Below are 16919 nucleotides of genomic sequence, written 5' to 3'. Positions count from 1 at the left end.
ATCATGTAGTAACCAAAAAAGTGTTAATCAAAATATATTTTAGATTCTTCAAAACAGCCACCCTTTGCCTTGATGACAGCTTTTCACCACACTCTTGGCATTCTCTCAACCAGCTTCATGAGAAATGCTTTTCCAACAGTCTTGAAGAAGTTCCCACATACAGTGGGGAGAACAAGTATTTGATACACTGCCGATTTTGCAGGTTTTCCTACTTACAAAGCATGTAGAGGTCTATAATTTTTTATCATAGGTACACTTAAACTGTGAGAGACGGAATCTAAAACAAAAATCCAGAAAATCACATTGTATGATTTTTAAGTAATTAATTTGCATTTTATTGCATGACATAAGTATTTGATACATCAGAAAAGCAGAACTTAATATTTGGTACAGAAACCTTTGTTTGCAATTACAGAGATCATACGTTTCCTGTAGGTCTTGACCAGGTTTGCACACACTGCAGCAGGGATTTTGGCCCACTCCTCCATACAGACCTTCTCCAGATCCTTCAGGTTTCGGGGCTGTCGCTGGGCAATACAGACTTTCAGCTCCCTCCAAAGATTTTCTATTGGGTTCAGGTCTGGAGACTGGCTAGGCCACTCCAGGACCTTGAGATGCTTCTTACGGAGCCACTCCATAGTTGCCCTGGCTGTGTGTTTCGGGTCGTTTTCATGCTGGAAGACCCAGCCACGACCCATCTTCAATGCTCTTACTGAGGGAAGGAGGTTGTTGGTCAAGATCTCACGATACATGGCCCCATCCATCCTCCCCTCAATACGGTGCAGTCGTCCTGTCCCCTTTGCATGCATGCTTCACGGTTGGGATGGTGTTCTTGGGGTTGTACTCATCCTTCTTCTTCCTCCGAGTTTAGACCAAAAAGCTCTATTTTTGTCTCATCAGACCACATGACCTTCTCCCATTCCTCCTCTGGATCATCCAGATGGTCATTGGCAAACTTCAGACGGGCCTGGACATGCGCTGGCTTGAGCAGGGGGACCTTGCGTGCGCTGCAGGATTTTAATCCATGACGGCGTAGTGTGTTACTAATGGTTTTCTTTGAGACTGTGGTCCCAGCTCTCTTTAGGTCATTGAACAGGTCCTGCCGTGTAGTTCTGGGCTGATCCCTCACCTTCCTCATGATCATTGATGCCCCACGAGGTGAGATCTTGCATGGAGCCCCAGACCGAGGGTGATTGACCGTCATCTTGAACTTCTTCCATTTTCTTATAATTGCGCCAACAGTTGTTGCCTTCTCACCAAGCTGCTTGCCTATTGTCCTGTAGCCCATCCCAGCCTTGTGCAGGTCTACAATTTTATCCCTGTTGTCCTTACACAGCTCTCTGGTCTTGGCCATTGTGGAGATGTTGGAGTCTGTATGATTGAGTGTGTAGACAGGTGTCTTTTATACAGGTAACGAGTTCAAACGGGTGCAGTTAATACAGGTAATGAGTGGAGAACAGGAGGGCTTCTTAAAGAAAAACGAACAGGTCTGTGAGAACCGGAATTCTTACTGGTTGGTAGGTGATCAAATACTTAAGTCATGCAATAAAATGCAAATTAATTACATACAATGTGATTTTCTGGATTTTTGTTTTAGATTCCGTTTCTCACAGTTGAAGTGTACCTATGATAAAAATTACAGACCTCTACATGCTTTGTACATGCTCCCCTGCGCAGTGGTCTAAGGCACGGCATCGCAGTGCTAGCTGTGCCACTAGAGATCCTGGTTCGAATCCAGGCTCTGTCGTAGCCGGCCATGACCGGGAGACCCATGGGGCGGCGCACAATTGGCCCAGCGTTGTCCAGGGTAGGGGAGGGAATGGCCGGCAGAGATGTAGCTCAGTTGGTAGAGCATGGCGTTTGCAATGCCAGGGTTGTGGGTTCGATTCCCATGGGGGGCCAGTATGAAAAAAAATAAAAAAATAACTAAGTCGCTCTGGATAAGAGCGTCTGCTAAATGACTAAAATGTAAATGTAAATGTAGAAGTAACTGGGTCTTCCTTTCCTGTGGCAGTCCTCATGAGAGCCAGTTTCATCATAGTGCTTGATGGTTTTTGCGACTGCACTTGAAGAAACGTTCAAAGTTCTTGACATTTTCCGGATTGACTGACCTTCATGTCTTAAAGTAATGATGGACTGTCGTTTCTCTTTGCTTATTTGAGCTGTTCTTGCCATAATATGGACTTAGTCTTTTACCAAATAGGGCTATCTTCTGTATACCCCCCCTACCTTGTCACAACACAACTGATTGGCTCAAAGGCATTAAGAAGGAATGAAATTCAGTAACACTTCCAAAAGGCACACCTGTTAATTGAAATGCATTCCAGGTGATGACCTCATGAAGCTGGTTGAGAGAATGCCAATAGTGTGCCAAGCTGTCATCAAGGCAAACTTTGAAGAATCTCATCGCAAATATATTTTGATTTGTTTAACACTTTTTTTGGTTACTACATGATTCCATATGTGTTATTTCATAGTTTTGATGTCTTCACTATTATTCTACAATGTAGAAAATAGTAAAAATAAAGAAAAACCCTTGAATGAGTAGGTGTGTCCAAACTTTTGTTAGAATCACCTTTGGCAGCGATTTACAGCTGTGAGTCTTTCTGGGTAAGTCTCTAAAGGCATTCCACACCTGGATTGTACAATACTTGTACGCTATTCTTTTCAAAATTCTTCAAGCTATGTGAAGTTGGTTGTTGATCATTGCTAGACAGCCATTTTCAAGTCTTGCAATTTTTTTTTTTTTTTTTTTTTGCCTCATGGTGAAATCCCTGAGCAGTTTCCTTCCTCTCCGGCAACTGAGTTAGGAAGGACGCCTGTATCTTTGTAGTGACTGGGTGTATTGATACACCACCCAAAGTGTAATTAATAGCTTCACCATGCTCAAAGGGATATTCAATGTCTGCTTTTTTATTTTTACCCATTACCAATAGGTGCCCTTCTTTTACAAGGCATTGGAAAACCTCCCTGGTCTTTGTGTTTGAATCAGTTTGAAATTCACTGCTCAACTGAGGGACCTTACAGATAATTGTATGTGTGGGGTACAGCGATGAGGTAGTCATTCAAAAATCATGTTAAACACTTATTGCACACAGTAAGTCCATGCAACTTATGTGACATTTTAAGCACATTTTTACTCCTGAATTTTAGGCTTGCCGTAACAAAGGGGTTGAATACTTATTGACTCGACATTTCAGCTTTTCATTAATTAGTAAAAATGTATAAAAACATAATTCCACTTTGACATTGTGGGGTTATTGTGTGTAGGCCAGTGACACAAATCTTAATTTAATCCATTTTAAGTTCATGCTGTAACACAACAAGATGTGGAAAAAGTTCTGAAGGCACTGTGTATATACAAAAGGCATTGAGGTCAAGAAGTAACTTTTAGGCCCCTACCATCTGCTCTGGATCCAGGGAGTTACTATTAGCCAAGCTTTTTGACCCACGTTGTTGCTAATCGCCAGCGTGTCAGACTAATTAGGTGTTTGCCCCGTCGTGTCCACTGACCCTGAAGTGGGATTTCTCCATTCATCTTCCCTCTTGCCAGTGCATTAGTTAGGGCTGAACTAACCTTTCATTATTTACAAAGCTTATGTAATGTTGTATGTAATCCAAATGGTTTAAGATGTTTCACTAACTATCAATAAAATGTTCAACTATCCACTAAACCTAAAGGTAGCTCAAAACTGAACTCAAGCAAGTTGTTGCAAATCAAGAGTCAAAATTGATAGACCATCTATAGGAGCCTATCATCAAGTTATCTAAATACATTGAGAACTAATCTTTGGCTTGTTGTGTTTTTTTCCACAGGACGGCTCCAAAGGAACTGGCGCCCTCCTCACTACCACCACCACCAACAGTAGTAGCTCATCCAAGCTGCACAAACCCTCCAAGGACCACAAGGACAAGCCTTCGAAAGAGACCAAAAGTGCCTTCAGAGACTGTGGCAGGGAACCCAGCAAAGCCTCCAAAGATTTCTCCAAGAAACCCAAAGAGAACCAGCCTCTTCTTCGGGACAACCCCCCCATCCCCAAGATGGGCTTCAAGGAGCCCAAGGCCATGTCCAAGGAGCACCGGCAGGACGGGAGCTACTCGCACGGGGCCGGGTCTGGGGCGGGGACTAACAAACGACTGTCCATCACTGACTGCGAGGACCACGTGACCAAAAAGCGCAAGAAAAGCTTCTCGGAATTGTCATTAAAACCATCAGGGGGCTCGTCCCTGTCGCACGCCCAGTCCCACCACTCGGATAAGAAACTGCTGAAGGACAAATCCCAGGTGCAGCCCGCTAAACTGCGGGTGGACGGCCGCGAGGTGCTCGGGGAGCGCAGAAAGGCGTCGACGCTGCCGCCGTTCCCGGAGCTGATGGACGCCAACTACTCTGACATGGAGGACAATATGTCCACCAAATCAGACGTGAGTGAAGCCTTTGTGTACTTAGTGTTTTTGTTGGTTGGTGCGGTCTGGCTTGACCACATTGGAAGCAAGTGTTGAATTATACTTTAATGTCTTCTGGGCTCTACTTTGTAGCTCCTACAATTATTTTAGTTTAAAAAAGGATTGATTTCAGGGATGAGTAATTCCAGTCCTCGGTGGCCAGTGTCTGATGGTTTTCATCCCTTCCTTCTAATCAGTGAGTGGTGAAGACCAGATGTAGATCTCGGAAACCAGGTGTACTTTTTGAGCAATCAATGACATTAATGGATCGATGAATTGTTCCATTGCTTTCTGCTACTGTTACGGCTTCACATTCAGGAACAACAAGCAATCGCTTTTACACATTACCAGATCAGCATGCCCATAGAGATTACTGGACTGTTTACTATTAGGAAGGAGAATAGAGGTTCTGCCAGGTGCAGGAGGAGGCTTATTGAATCCTCTGGTTTTAAGAGGGAGCCTGTTCTGTTGGTCAGTCTCATCCTCCGCATGCCCAGGCTGTAAACATCAAATGACGGAGTCCAAGGGAATCCCGGTAATGGAGGTCTGGGCAGAAGGGGGGGGGGGGGGGGGCCAATAAACATGGTGGGTGTTCAGCTGCAGATGGGCTGCTTTTGTTTGGATGATGGTAACAGGAATTGGATACCTCCTAAACCACCACCACCCCATCTCCATGAATTTCCCACCCAGTGCTCCATTTTGACAAAGCCCAAAAAGCTGCCCATGCCAACCGGCAATAATGTTTGCAGGTTTAGAATGTTGTTCTACAGGATGCAGTCGCGTAACTGCTGACAATTTGCTACTCTACGCATAAAATTAAAGATCTACAGTCTAGTTCTTTTTTTAAGCGTCATGTTGCTGATGAAGATGACATTTTGAAAATGTATGCTTTTAAATGCCAGGATGTCATACTCATTTCGGCTTTTCATCTAGTAGAAATCGCTGCACACAATTGAGCTGATAATCAGCTGAGGGACTCGCTGTTCCAAAATGAATGGTGGGAATCAACGCAATTGTGCATTAGATGACACATTCTCAGTAGGATGAGACTAGTATGCTGATATTTGTTGTTTACTGCATTAGTTTTTATATAACAGTATGTTCTAAATAGTATGTAGTATGATTAGTACACAGTATGCAGTTTAAGTAAGTAGTAGACAAGCCAGATTTCGGACACGACTCCTGCCTCTTATTTAAACTTTGAGATAAATCAGTAGGTCTTTCAGAGGGTTGCCAGCTCCTCACGCGTTCAGTTTGAAACTCAACACAAAGCGGGGACTGTTTTATTAGCAGAAAAGCAAGCTGGGTTTTACAACACCCAAGGAGAATGGGAAAAGGACGCCATGAATAGCCAAGAGTTCCTCTTTTGCCTTATAGAAAGAAGGAAAAAGGGGGTAAACATTCTGCATTTATGGCAGAAAGCATCTCATTGTCTTTCTCTGTTTGCTTTCAACTGTTCTCTTTCATGCCCAGGCGTGTTCACCGGCCCCACTCCAAATACATAACACACACACACAGGCGCTAATCTCCCTTAGCCATTTCCCTGCCAGAACCAGCAGAGGCATTGCAACCTAAAGCCAAATGTGTCCATGGGGTGGTGTTGGTGGGGGATGAAGGAGTTGTGTGTGTGTGTGTGTGTGTGTGTGTGATGGTGGTGGGGATTTACCCTACAGTACTGGTCTTAAATCGGACGTGGGGTGGGTGCAGGGCTAGTGGAGACAAATGCCAGGTGCTCAGTGCTCTCCACGGGCTGCCGTGACGACCCTGGTGGCCCAATCCTGGCTAGCCCTACTCGCGCCTAATGTGAGCCTTCATTTGATCTGGGCTTCTGCCATGCTGTGTTGTAGGCCTGGGGAAAACAAGGAACCACCAAAGTGGAGGAAAGAGGGAGGGAGTAGTAGCAAGATCTATATGAAATGTGTAGGAAGTGTACACTTCACATGTTCCATGCTGTCCTGATCCTTTTTCAGAGAAACAGTGGTAGTTTGCGGCTGGTTTTGTGTTTGTGGAGTGCTACACGTCCGCAAGTTAAAAGTAGTTTGTGTTAGATTGACCTACTACACGACCAAACTGAAAGCGCACAGCACCTTAATTCACATCGAAACTACCTTGTTTGCTCAACCTCCTGCTGAATCGAGAGCAAATTAACTGACGTTTTGGCCAAGTCCAGCGACGTTCATCTTGTGCCTGTCTCGCACTTTGGGACCCTCTGAAAGAGAAGAGAGGGCAGATTGATTGGAGCAAACTAATACTAAAGTCCTGTTTATTGTCCTTTAAGAGGGCTGCTTTGGTGGCTTTGAGCAAGGCAAGACAAAAGCCCCTAAAGCAGAGTGGCGGTGAGATTTACGACGCACTGAAGAAGCCTGGACCCATAAACCAATAGGACCAGCTGCATGTTTGTTGTCTAAGTTGACGGTCATTGAAGTTTCCCTGCCTTTTGACCTCTCTGTCTTTGGCTCTCTGTCTGTGTGTGTCTGTACCTAGAAAGGAATGGAGGTTTCTTGGGGGCAATCTACTGTCTATTGGGAGGCTGCTGCACAGGTAAAGAAACATGCTGCAGTGGATATAACTGCACCATCTGGGGCATATTTAACACATTTCACCTATTGATTTTATTACGTAGGTAATTGCAAATAACTTTGTCACATTAGCAATTTACCGTTGCTGCAGTACAGGCATTTTGAAAAGTAACTTTTGAACCAACACAGGATTCCTGGTTTAAGTACAAATCATGTTTATGCAAAAGAAACCACACATGAAACTGGACATCTGAGATGTGGTGATCTTACTCAATTTACTCGGCCTCTGTCAGTACCAGGGTCTTTGACTCCCGCATACTCTCTGGATGACCTCAAATGATTCTGAATGCAGGCAAATCTTTGGCCCTCTTAATTGATTAAATCTTTGGATCTGAGAAACTGTAACAAGGGTATATGGTTTCAGAGCCTGGGGTTGGGGGCTCTCTTTGGCAGCACGGTTGGTAGATTGAGAGGCTATATCTTCATAGCCAGAGAAGTGGTTGTCTGGCCCGTGATTTGTGGCCACTCGCACGCCTCTAGAATTTGACTGGAATTCCATCTCGTGTTCCCCTTGCTCTCCTGTGTAGTTTGATGCATTACAGAGGGATGGTTTTCCCAGGGCTGGACCGTACTAAGCAAATCAGCCGCTTTGAATGGCTGTTTTGGGTTAGGCCTTAGCCTCTGCAGACACACACAGACGGGTAGACAGACACACACACAGACGGGTAGACAGACACACACATCCTGGAAGTGGCATGTCATAGAGGGGAAGGAGTACATTTATCTTTACTTTGTGTGGTGTCTCAAGGCCGCAGATCAGACAAAAAGGAAATGATCTGTCATTTAACTTCAAAGTGCCCTTCCCATCGGTCTTCCACTTGGATGAGGTTTAAATCACCCAGGCACACAACCATGTGGACACACACACACACACACACACACACACACACACACACACACACACACACACACACACACACACACACACACACACACAGGTTGCATCACACAATTGCCTATTTCTTCTGCTGGATACTGTATGTAGCCATCGTTTTTATTTTATTCATGGCAGGTTGTACTCTTTAGTCCAGGGATGCACAGCTGTGGCCCTGCACCCCTGCTGGTTTTAATTTCTCCCTGGCTCTTACTTAGTCAACAAATGGTACTGATTGGCTGGAGATTGCACAAACGACTATGGTACTTAGACCTCTTGGTGCTGGAGAATTGGAAAAAGTATTGGTCTTAGTCATTGGCTCTTTCTCCCTACAAAACAGCATTGGCATCGTCCCAAAAAAACAAAAAAAATTGTCAAATTCAAAATGCAGATTTGACCTGCTTCTCGGGAACTTGGTTGTGAGGAAATTAATTTGCTTTGTTTTGCTCCTGTCCGAGAGGGCGTTGGATTCTTTACTCTGACACGCACAACCATGAATGTAAGACCCGACAAACGGCAATTAATTCATTTTTCTGGACGTTTCCCTGCTTATTTCCATTCAAATATTGTTCAAATATAACACTGACAAATTACCGTTGCTATGCTGTTTCACCTAATTATTTTTACAATGGTAGTGAGAATTTAAGCTGTTTGGTTCTGTGTTTCATGATCAGGAAGTGACAAGTCGCTGGTTTTTCTTGCATCTTTTTGTCAGCTGTTGCTCCACACGGCAGCTGCCTTTGTCAGTTTTGATTGAAGTCGCTTTAAAAAGTAATGGACCGTTTTACAGCGCAGAGGCTGCTTTGCCATTACTCAAGGCAGGGTGACGAGTAAGGGATGGGCTTCCGTAATCTACAGCCCTTTCTCTCCTCTCGCTCTCTCCTCTCGCTCTGTCCTATCTCTCGCTCTCTATCCTCTCTCTCGCTCGCTCGCTCTCTGTCCTCTCGCTCGCTCGCTCTCTGTCCTCTCGCTCGCTCGCTCTCTGTCCTCTCGCTCGCTCTCTGTCCTCTCGCTCGCTCTCTGTCCTCTCGCTCGCTCTCTGTCCTCTCGCTCGCTCTCTGTCCTCTCGCTCTCTGTCCTCTCGCTCTCTCTGTCCTCTCGCTCTCTCTGTTCGCTCTCTCTGTTCTCTCTCTCTCTGTTCTCTCTCTCTCTGTTCTCTCGCTCTCTGTCCTTCCTCTCTCGCTCTCTGTCCTTCCTCTCTCGCTCTCTGTCCTTCCTCTCTCGCTCTCTGTCCTTCCTCTCTCGCTCTCTGTCCTTCCTCTCTCTCGCTCTCTGTCCTTCCTCTCTCTCGCTCTCTGTCCTTCCTCTCTCTCGCTCTCTGTCCTTCCTCTCTCTCGCTCTCTGTCCTTCCTCTCTCTCGCTCTCTGTCCTTCCTCTCTCTCGCTCTCTGTCCTTCCTCTCTCTCGCTCTCTGTCCTTCCTCTCTCTCGCTCTCTGTCCTTCCTCTCTCTCGCTCTCTGTCCTTCCTCTCTCTCGCTCTCTGTCCTTCCTCTCTCTCGCTCTCTGTCCTTCCTCTCTCTCGCTCTCTGTCCTTCCTCTCTCTCGCTCTCTCTCTGTCCTCTCTCTCTCGCTCTCTGTCCTCTTACGCCTCGCTCGCTTACGCCCCACTCTCTCTCCTTCCCCCTGCTCTCTCCTTCCCTCTCTCTCTTACACCCCTCTCTCTCTTACACCCCTCTCTCTGGGACAGAGCACAAAGACCAGACAGGATGATTTTAACGTTGCTCTCTTCTTTTTTACTAGTTTTTACAAGTGTCTAGTTTTTGGCCGGACAACCAAAGGCAGAGAGAAAAGCCTCTTGATTTACAACAGAGGCCTCTGACCATACATTTAATGTGGATGAGACACCCAGACGGACAACAGGCTGTAAAACGCTCCAGAAACAAAGGGAGCGAGAAAACATCAAAGATTCTCGCATGACTCCCCGGGACCACACAGGGGACACTTGGCAGCTTCGATACTCAGCCCAGATCTTGGTAGAAGTGAGGGGGGGAGGGGGTTGTTGTGTGTGTGTGTGTGTGTGTGTGTGTGGTAATAGAAATGTGTTGATGCTTCCACAATTGGAATGGAGATGGTAGGCAGCCTTGCTGCACACCTCACAGGCTAGACAGGAAATGGAAGCCCCGCCATATCAGGCGTGGATCCACCACCTGGAAAACCTCCAATCCAATGAATGACTTCCATTTGTTTCCTCTGGAAAATAGTTTTGCCTCCATTCAGGCTCCATTCAGTTTTTAAATCGACAGTTTCTTTGTTGCAGCTGGTGTGTGTGTGTATATAAGACTGCCGTATCGAGCCCTTATCAGCTGAAAACATTTTGCACCAGCCCTGTCCTGGCTGTAAATCACTGCTTTGTGCTGCCTTGGCTTGGTTCTTTCAAGGGGTCATCTGAGAGGAATGTAAACAAATTAATTCAGATTAACTTTAATGGCTCCTTCAAATTTCCTTTTGGGCTGCCCTCCACAGAGGATTAACTTAATGGTTAACTTGCAGATTTTTTTTCTCGTTTTCTCCTGAAAGGATCCATCAGCTTTAGCCCCTTTTGCGCTGACTTAAAATGGGTGTCAAAATGTACAACTAATTGTTGTAGACCAACTTGGATATAAAAGTTGGTGTAATCGGTGAACTTCTGGTGACGTTTGAGTGCAGTATGTGGGTACATTTATTCAATGCACACATCTTCCTCCCTGTACTAAAATAAGTGTCAGGGATATGACAAGGTGTGATCTTATGATGTCCTCTATAACAGTGGTTCTCAAACTGTAGGGGGGGAGGGGGGGAAGGGGGGTTGTCAAGTCAAAAGTCCTCTTTCCCAGGGGAGACCAGTGATCAATATATTTTTCACAGTTTTTAATATTTGAATTGGTATGTATGAAATTGGGGCAGCATGATGGCTCTGAATAGGACCACATTTACTCTGATGGACAACGGTCTGACTCAACACAGACAACATGAGTTGTCGATATGTACGTGCACCTGTGTGAACGTAATGTGTGGTTGTGTATGCGGGATCTCAATTGGGGTTTTCTAGACTGTACCTGGCTGGCCCCAGAAATGTGTTGCCTTTTGCATGTGGGAATTTAACAGAATCTCCTTTTATTGTGAGTGTGCTGCACAGTCTACCGTTTGTTGGCTGCCTTCCTGCCCAACTGTGTTTGTGAGGTGTGAATACCACTCTCAGCCTAAAGCTATGGACGGTAGAGAGAAGATAATGGGACTAACTTTATCTCCAATCACGTCACGTTGCTACGTGATGCGCTCTCTCTCTCTCTCTCTCTCTCTCACTCCACCATGGCCCTACACCTTTGTGGTAATTGTATGCTCCCCTAACTGGCCTCATGAGCTGCTGACAGATGCTATCCTCCCTTAGTGTTTTGTGCATACTGTGTTTACACCCTAAGCAAAGGGGCATTGTTCCCTCTGCGGTCGCTGGTGTTTGTTCCCTCTGCGGTCGCTGGTGTTTGTTCCCTCTGCGGTCGCTGGTGTTTGTTCCCTCTGCGGTCGCTGGTGTTTGTTCCCTCTGCGGTCGCTGGTGTTTGTTCCCTCTGCGGTCGCTGGTGTTTGTTCCCTCTGCGGTCGCTGGTGTTTGTTCCCTCTGCGGTCGCTGGTGTTTGTTCCCTCTGCGGTCGCTGGTGTTTGTTCCCTCTGCGGTCGCTGGTGTTTGTTCCCTCTGCGGTCGCTGGTGTTTGTTCCCTCTGCGGTCGCTGGTGTTTGTTCCCTCTGCGGTCGCTGGTGTTTGTTCCCTCTGCGGTCGCTGGTGTTTGTTCCCTCTGCGGTCGCTGGTGTTTGTTCCCTCTGCGGTCGCTGGTGTTTGTTCCCTCTGCGGTCGCTGGTGTTTGTTAATTTACCATGTAGAATATCTCTGCTAGTTTCTGGGTCTCTTATCGCTCTCCCTCTCTCCTTTTCCCAGTCAGGGCAGCCCAGTCCAGCTAGCTCCAGCTCCAGCTCCAGTTCAGGCTTTGCAGCCAGCCACAAACGGCAAGGTAACGCCAGAAACTAAGCATACACACTTTTCTCCAGATCACCCAGAAATAACTATACTTTTTTGGGGATTGGCCACGCCAAAGGGGGTATTACATGTTGAATCACTTCCACTCACTTCTATGCTTGTGTTTTTGTTCCATGGACACAGTGGCCGAGTTCGTCCGCAGGAAGGTAGGGGCCGTCCCGGGCACAGCCCACACAGGTATACTCACACCTGACTACAGTCCTTGGATGGAATCACAAGACTAAGCATGAGTTTACAGTGAAATGTGTATATAAAGTTGTGTGCTCCTCTTCACTGATGTTCTATCTCACAGTGTTAGGTCCCCTTCGTTCGATAATCCATGACCTGCAGTCGGACGACAACGAGGATGATTCAGAGGATGAAGACGACAACGACATGGACTCTGACCTGGAGCGACCGCTGCACACGCACATGACACAACGCCACCGCCGGTAGGTAGCGCCCTCCCATGGTCGTGTTCAGTAGGGCTGTAATGAACTGGCAACTCAGGTACCACCTCCTATCGTTGTGCCCTTGAGCAAGGCTCTTTATCTCAAAGATAGTTTCAGGGACACTGCTCTGACATTGTGCTGCTCCTAGGTGTGTGTGGGGGGGTTGTACGATTGGATGAAAAACAACCTGACTAATTTCTATTATGAATAATAGTTGTATTGTATTCCAATTTTTGTCATCCTCTTTGTCTGAAGGGTCAGCTTGAGTGACGGCAGTGAGAGCGAGAACAGCTCAGCCCCCTCTCCCCACTCTCGACACGAGCCCCCGCCTTTACTAAAGACCAGTAATAATCAGGTAAGACAAGGTCAAATGATAAGCAGTTGTCAGAGGATTATTTCTTACATCTTATCAGTAAAATCAACTGGTATCCCTGATGTTCAATATTTTCACATCCTAGAGTAGCCAAACGATATTACCCAACCACAATTAGTCCAACGGAATTGACCAAATATGTGTGTGTCCCCCCCCCCCCCTTATGTAAATATATTTATGTAAATACTGTATTAGCATAAACACGTTGGGGGGGAGGAAACCTTTAGTTTGCCATTTTGCTCCTCATGAAATTGAACACGGCTGTTATTGTTATCCGATGCTGTCTTATTAGCATCCCGTAATTCCCACAATGCATTTCCCTCATACGCCAACCACACTGCTACGTAAATAATGACTGTTGTGTGAACAAATCAGCGGTTTTTCCAGTGGGCACGTATGGTAATTCCTTATCTGGGTTGTATTCCCAAGGAACAAAACGGAAGCAAACCGGTTGAAACTAGAATGGGCCTTCTTGAACTTGTCCAATAAGAAACGCTTGTTTTTCCCATTGCGAAACCTTTTGCTACATTGTGTACTAATGAATACAACCCTGATGTCTCACAGATACTGGAGGTGAAGCAAACGAAGCAGGATAAGAATAAAAACATTGACTGTGACAAGGTGAGTAGCTTCCTTGCGGTTGGGTTTAAAGTAGATTAGGTCATACCAGTGGCGTTACATTGGGTGTAGTCAGGGAATTGGGTGTAGTCAGGGAATTGGGTGTAGTCAGGGAATTGGTTGTAGTCTTACACTGAAGAAGTCTTTACATTCACCAAGGCTCTTGCAAATGGACAGGAGACCGAGACACTCTTCCTTGGCCATCCAACCCGTTACTCTCTTTGTCATAGTCCCAGATGGTGTGACTAGGTAACAGGCCTGGGTCAAATACATACTTGAAGGTTTGCTTGATTTAGCTAGAGTTTGCACTTTTGGGACTATTCAATTGGTGTATCTCACCCACTCAGGCTTACCTGGATGAGCTGGTGGAGCTACACAGACGACTGATGACACTGAGAGAGAGGCACATACTACAACAGGTGAGGTCTAATAGTGTGTAGTACATGTGTTCTCAGAAAACAACCTGTTAGTTTACAGTTCATGTTGGCATAGAAGATGTTGCTTGCTAGCGTGGCTTTGTTTGGGCTTGTATGTCAAACAACTTCATACTGTATGTTACTCGGTACATTACAGTCGAGGACTTAATCTATGTGTGTCTGGCAATGATAGATTATTTGGTTAACCTTTTTTCCACTCCGTCTAAGAGCAAACGTCCTCTTGTTTATCTTCACAAGGCCTATCATATGACCGCATTAATGGAGATTCCCAGACGCAGTTGCCAAGGAGTGGCCTTGCTCTTCCTCGCTCTCCTAATGAAAAGTTTGGCTCCGAGCATCGGTGGAAAAATTCATCCCCAAACAACATCAGCGAGTGGAGCGCTAACTTGTGGCGTAATCAAGCTAATCCTCGGAGCGTTTGGAGAGTTTGGAGCATTGTAGCGGCGTTCCACGTCCTCAGAAAACGAGACATTGAAATGATTAACTTTCCAACCTCCCAACGCTATTTTTCCTCCCCAGTCTCTCTGTTTGGGAAAACCGCAAATTAAAAAATGGCCTTATGGCCTTATGTCATTGTGGAGTCTTTAAAGTAGATTGTCCGCCCATGGTAGATTTGAGTTTTTTTTGTCATTGTGATGAAAACCAAAAATGGGGACTGTGTTTTATATCCAATAGAAATTAATCTGTCATTAACGGCAAATGGAAAATGGAAGTATCAGCCAAAGTGCTGTCCTGCATGAACAAAACCAGGTCTGAAAATCTTGGTGTGGTTCCATCTCCCCAGATACAAGCGGGGGGTGGGGAGGGCAGGGCAGGGGGTTGTTGCGACTTGACTTGCAAGCATCTATCTGCCGTGTCATAACAATAGGTGGAGTCTCCCTGCACTCCTGAATCCGGCCTGCGGTCGGAGGGGGGAGGAGAAATGTGTTCAGTTGCTTCATCAACACAGACACACTGGAGTGCCCGTAATTACCACGAGAAAGATGCTTGCACACACACACCCCTATCGGAGGAGAACTGGAACCAATAAGACACCAGCCAAGGAAAAAGCATCTTTCCCATTAGGGTCTCTCCCTCTCTGATACAGGGTTCCGCATGCAAGGGATGGGATGGAGTGAATTAGGGGGGTCCCCATACCAAATTCAACTGACACTAGCCCACCCACCGCTCAACGATGCTTCCCACAAATGTGTTTTTAATAAGTATTGTATTGTGTGCGGTCCAACATTGTCTATGACTAGGCTGCTCTCTGACACTGTACTGCACATACAAGGTGGAAACTCAGCTGCTGGTCAATACAGTTCCATATCAGCTGCTTAGATATACTAGATTATCTAAGCAACATTCCTCTTTTGTTTTAGGAAGAGGAGGACATGCATGGAATTTAATTGGTCTGTTTATGTTGAATGTGGAAGATTCAACATAAAGAAATGTGTACACTTTCTCCATTCTTGCTGGGATTTGGGTTTACATACTGTAGTATGAGTGTTAACTGACAGCTTTTCTTTCTGTGCCTTCTCTTGCCTCACAGATCGTGAACCTCATCGAGGAGACTGGACACTTCCACATCACAAACACAACTTTTGACTTTGACCTCTGTTCCCTGGACAAAACTACGGTACGGAAGCTCCAGAGTTACCTGGAAACGTCTGGAACGTCATGAGGTCTGGGAGCAGCTAGCTGCCACAAGGAAGAACGTTGGAAGAACTTTGGAATCTTCCTCTTATTTTTTCTTTTTTTTAACTTGAACTTTCGTGGCGTTGCAAAAAAGACTACCGGCCTGGCCCTGCCCTGGGTCCTTGTGCCTGGCGGTTATGGTCGCGCCACTCTACTCGTTGGAACCTGGCTCTCCACACGACCAGGGTAGCCCGCGAGCGACACAAACCTGAACGGCGTGCCACGTCACCCTGGAGATGAGTCCTGTCGACCAGGAATATCACCCAGAAAGCCTTGAAAGAATTCCACAGTTGACAAAAAAACCGGGGAAAGAAACCGAGACCTTGCTCTTAAAACGAATGTGCATATTATTACCATGTATGTGCGTAGAATGTTGTTCTTTGTGGCGAATGATGCATGTTCAACACTGCCTTAACACATCTGTCAGTCTTTATTTATTGAGTTTGAGTTTCAGGTGTCCGTGTTAATAGTAGCAAAACAGAATTAGTCTTGTGCAAGCACTTCATAATGCATCTCTCTGGCTCTGGAAGGACGGTGGAGCAGTGCATTGTCATCACAACGTTGAGATTTCAATTATCTTATTTGACGGATGAGTTGAATGGCAATCAAACGTCGCTCTATATGAGGAATTCTGCCCTCTCAAACGATATGTTATCAGTACCCAATGGTACAAGCTGAAGACCAATCATGGACTCAAATTGTTGCAATTAATACAATTGTATATTCCATTATTGGTACCAAAACTTGAATTGATGTATTGGATGATGACGAGGCAAATTTCAGAAGTGTGCTGCATGTCATTTTTACAAGCTCTCACTTGTATTCTGCAGCTCTTGCTGTCTACAAGTTGAAACCAAGTGTTTTTGACCAATCTATTGTCAGCAGGCCTGTGCTAAAAAGGAACCATTTTGAGTCCTGGAATTTTGATGGAAGAAATGTACTCTTGCGTATCTAAGACATTGAATCTTATTTATTTCACGGGGACCTCGGTTGCCAAATCAAAGTTGTGCATTAGAATTGAGAAAAAATCAAACTGAGAAAAATAAAGTTTTTGTTTAACTTGTTATGGAGGACATTTTCCTTTTTGCTATTATGAGGAATTAAAGTTGATTTGGTTTAGTCTGCCGAGCGACGCCTCAATGGGAATACCAGTGGTCGTAGCTACTCACAGGGCCACACAAAGGTAGAATGTTGTTTTGCTTGACCCATGTCTGCCTTAAGAGTTCTTTTGTATTCTTAGGACATACAATAAACATTTGGTATTTTGTACAGATGAGGACATGTGCAACCTGTGGTGAAATGAGTTATTGGCACTGTGTGATTTTTAAAATGTGTTGTCTTTTTGTATGTTGTTGCGATGTCTTATTGTTGATTGACTCGCATTTTGTCCAAATTTCTCCAACTGAATTTCTAAGCCCAAAGATGTTTTGGTTGGGATATCATGATGTAGTGTTTATATTTGTATATAAACTGTATATGTGA

The 16919-nt window shown here is 45.4% G+C and overlaps 1 protein-coding gene across 1 annotated transcript in view; it reads left to right on the top strand.

Annotated features, from left to right (window-relative positions):
• Positions 1-16919, top strand: part of LOC311131942 (protein AF-9-like) — a 47028-nt gene extending 30109 nt beyond the window's left edge. Inside the window, exons 6-13 of the mRNA XM_084165051.1 lie at positions 3817-4422; positions 11803-11875; positions 12025-12078; positions 12194-12332; positions 12588-12687; positions 13270-13326; positions 13671-13742; positions 15292-16919. Of these exons, the coding sequence (XP_084021177.1) occupies positions 3817-4422; positions 11803-11875; positions 12025-12078; positions 12194-12332; positions 12588-12687; positions 13270-13326; positions 13671-13742; positions 15292-15423 (1233 nt within the window). The 3' untranslated portion in view covers positions 15424-16919. The remainder of the gene's footprint in view (positions 1-3816; positions 4423-11802; positions 11876-12024; positions 12079-12193; positions 12333-12587; positions 12688-13269; positions 13327-13670; positions 13743-15291) is intronic.

The sequence above is a fragment of the Coregonus lavaretus genome, assembly GCF_964263955.1.
Source record: "Coregonus lavaretus genome assembly, chromosome: 7".
Lineage (NCBI taxonomy): Eukaryota > Metazoa > Chordata > Actinopteri > Salmoniformes > Salmonidae > Coregonus > Coregonus lavaretus.
Note: the sequence above shows the minus strand (reverse complement) of the source record. Positions and strands in the feature narration are given on the sequence as shown.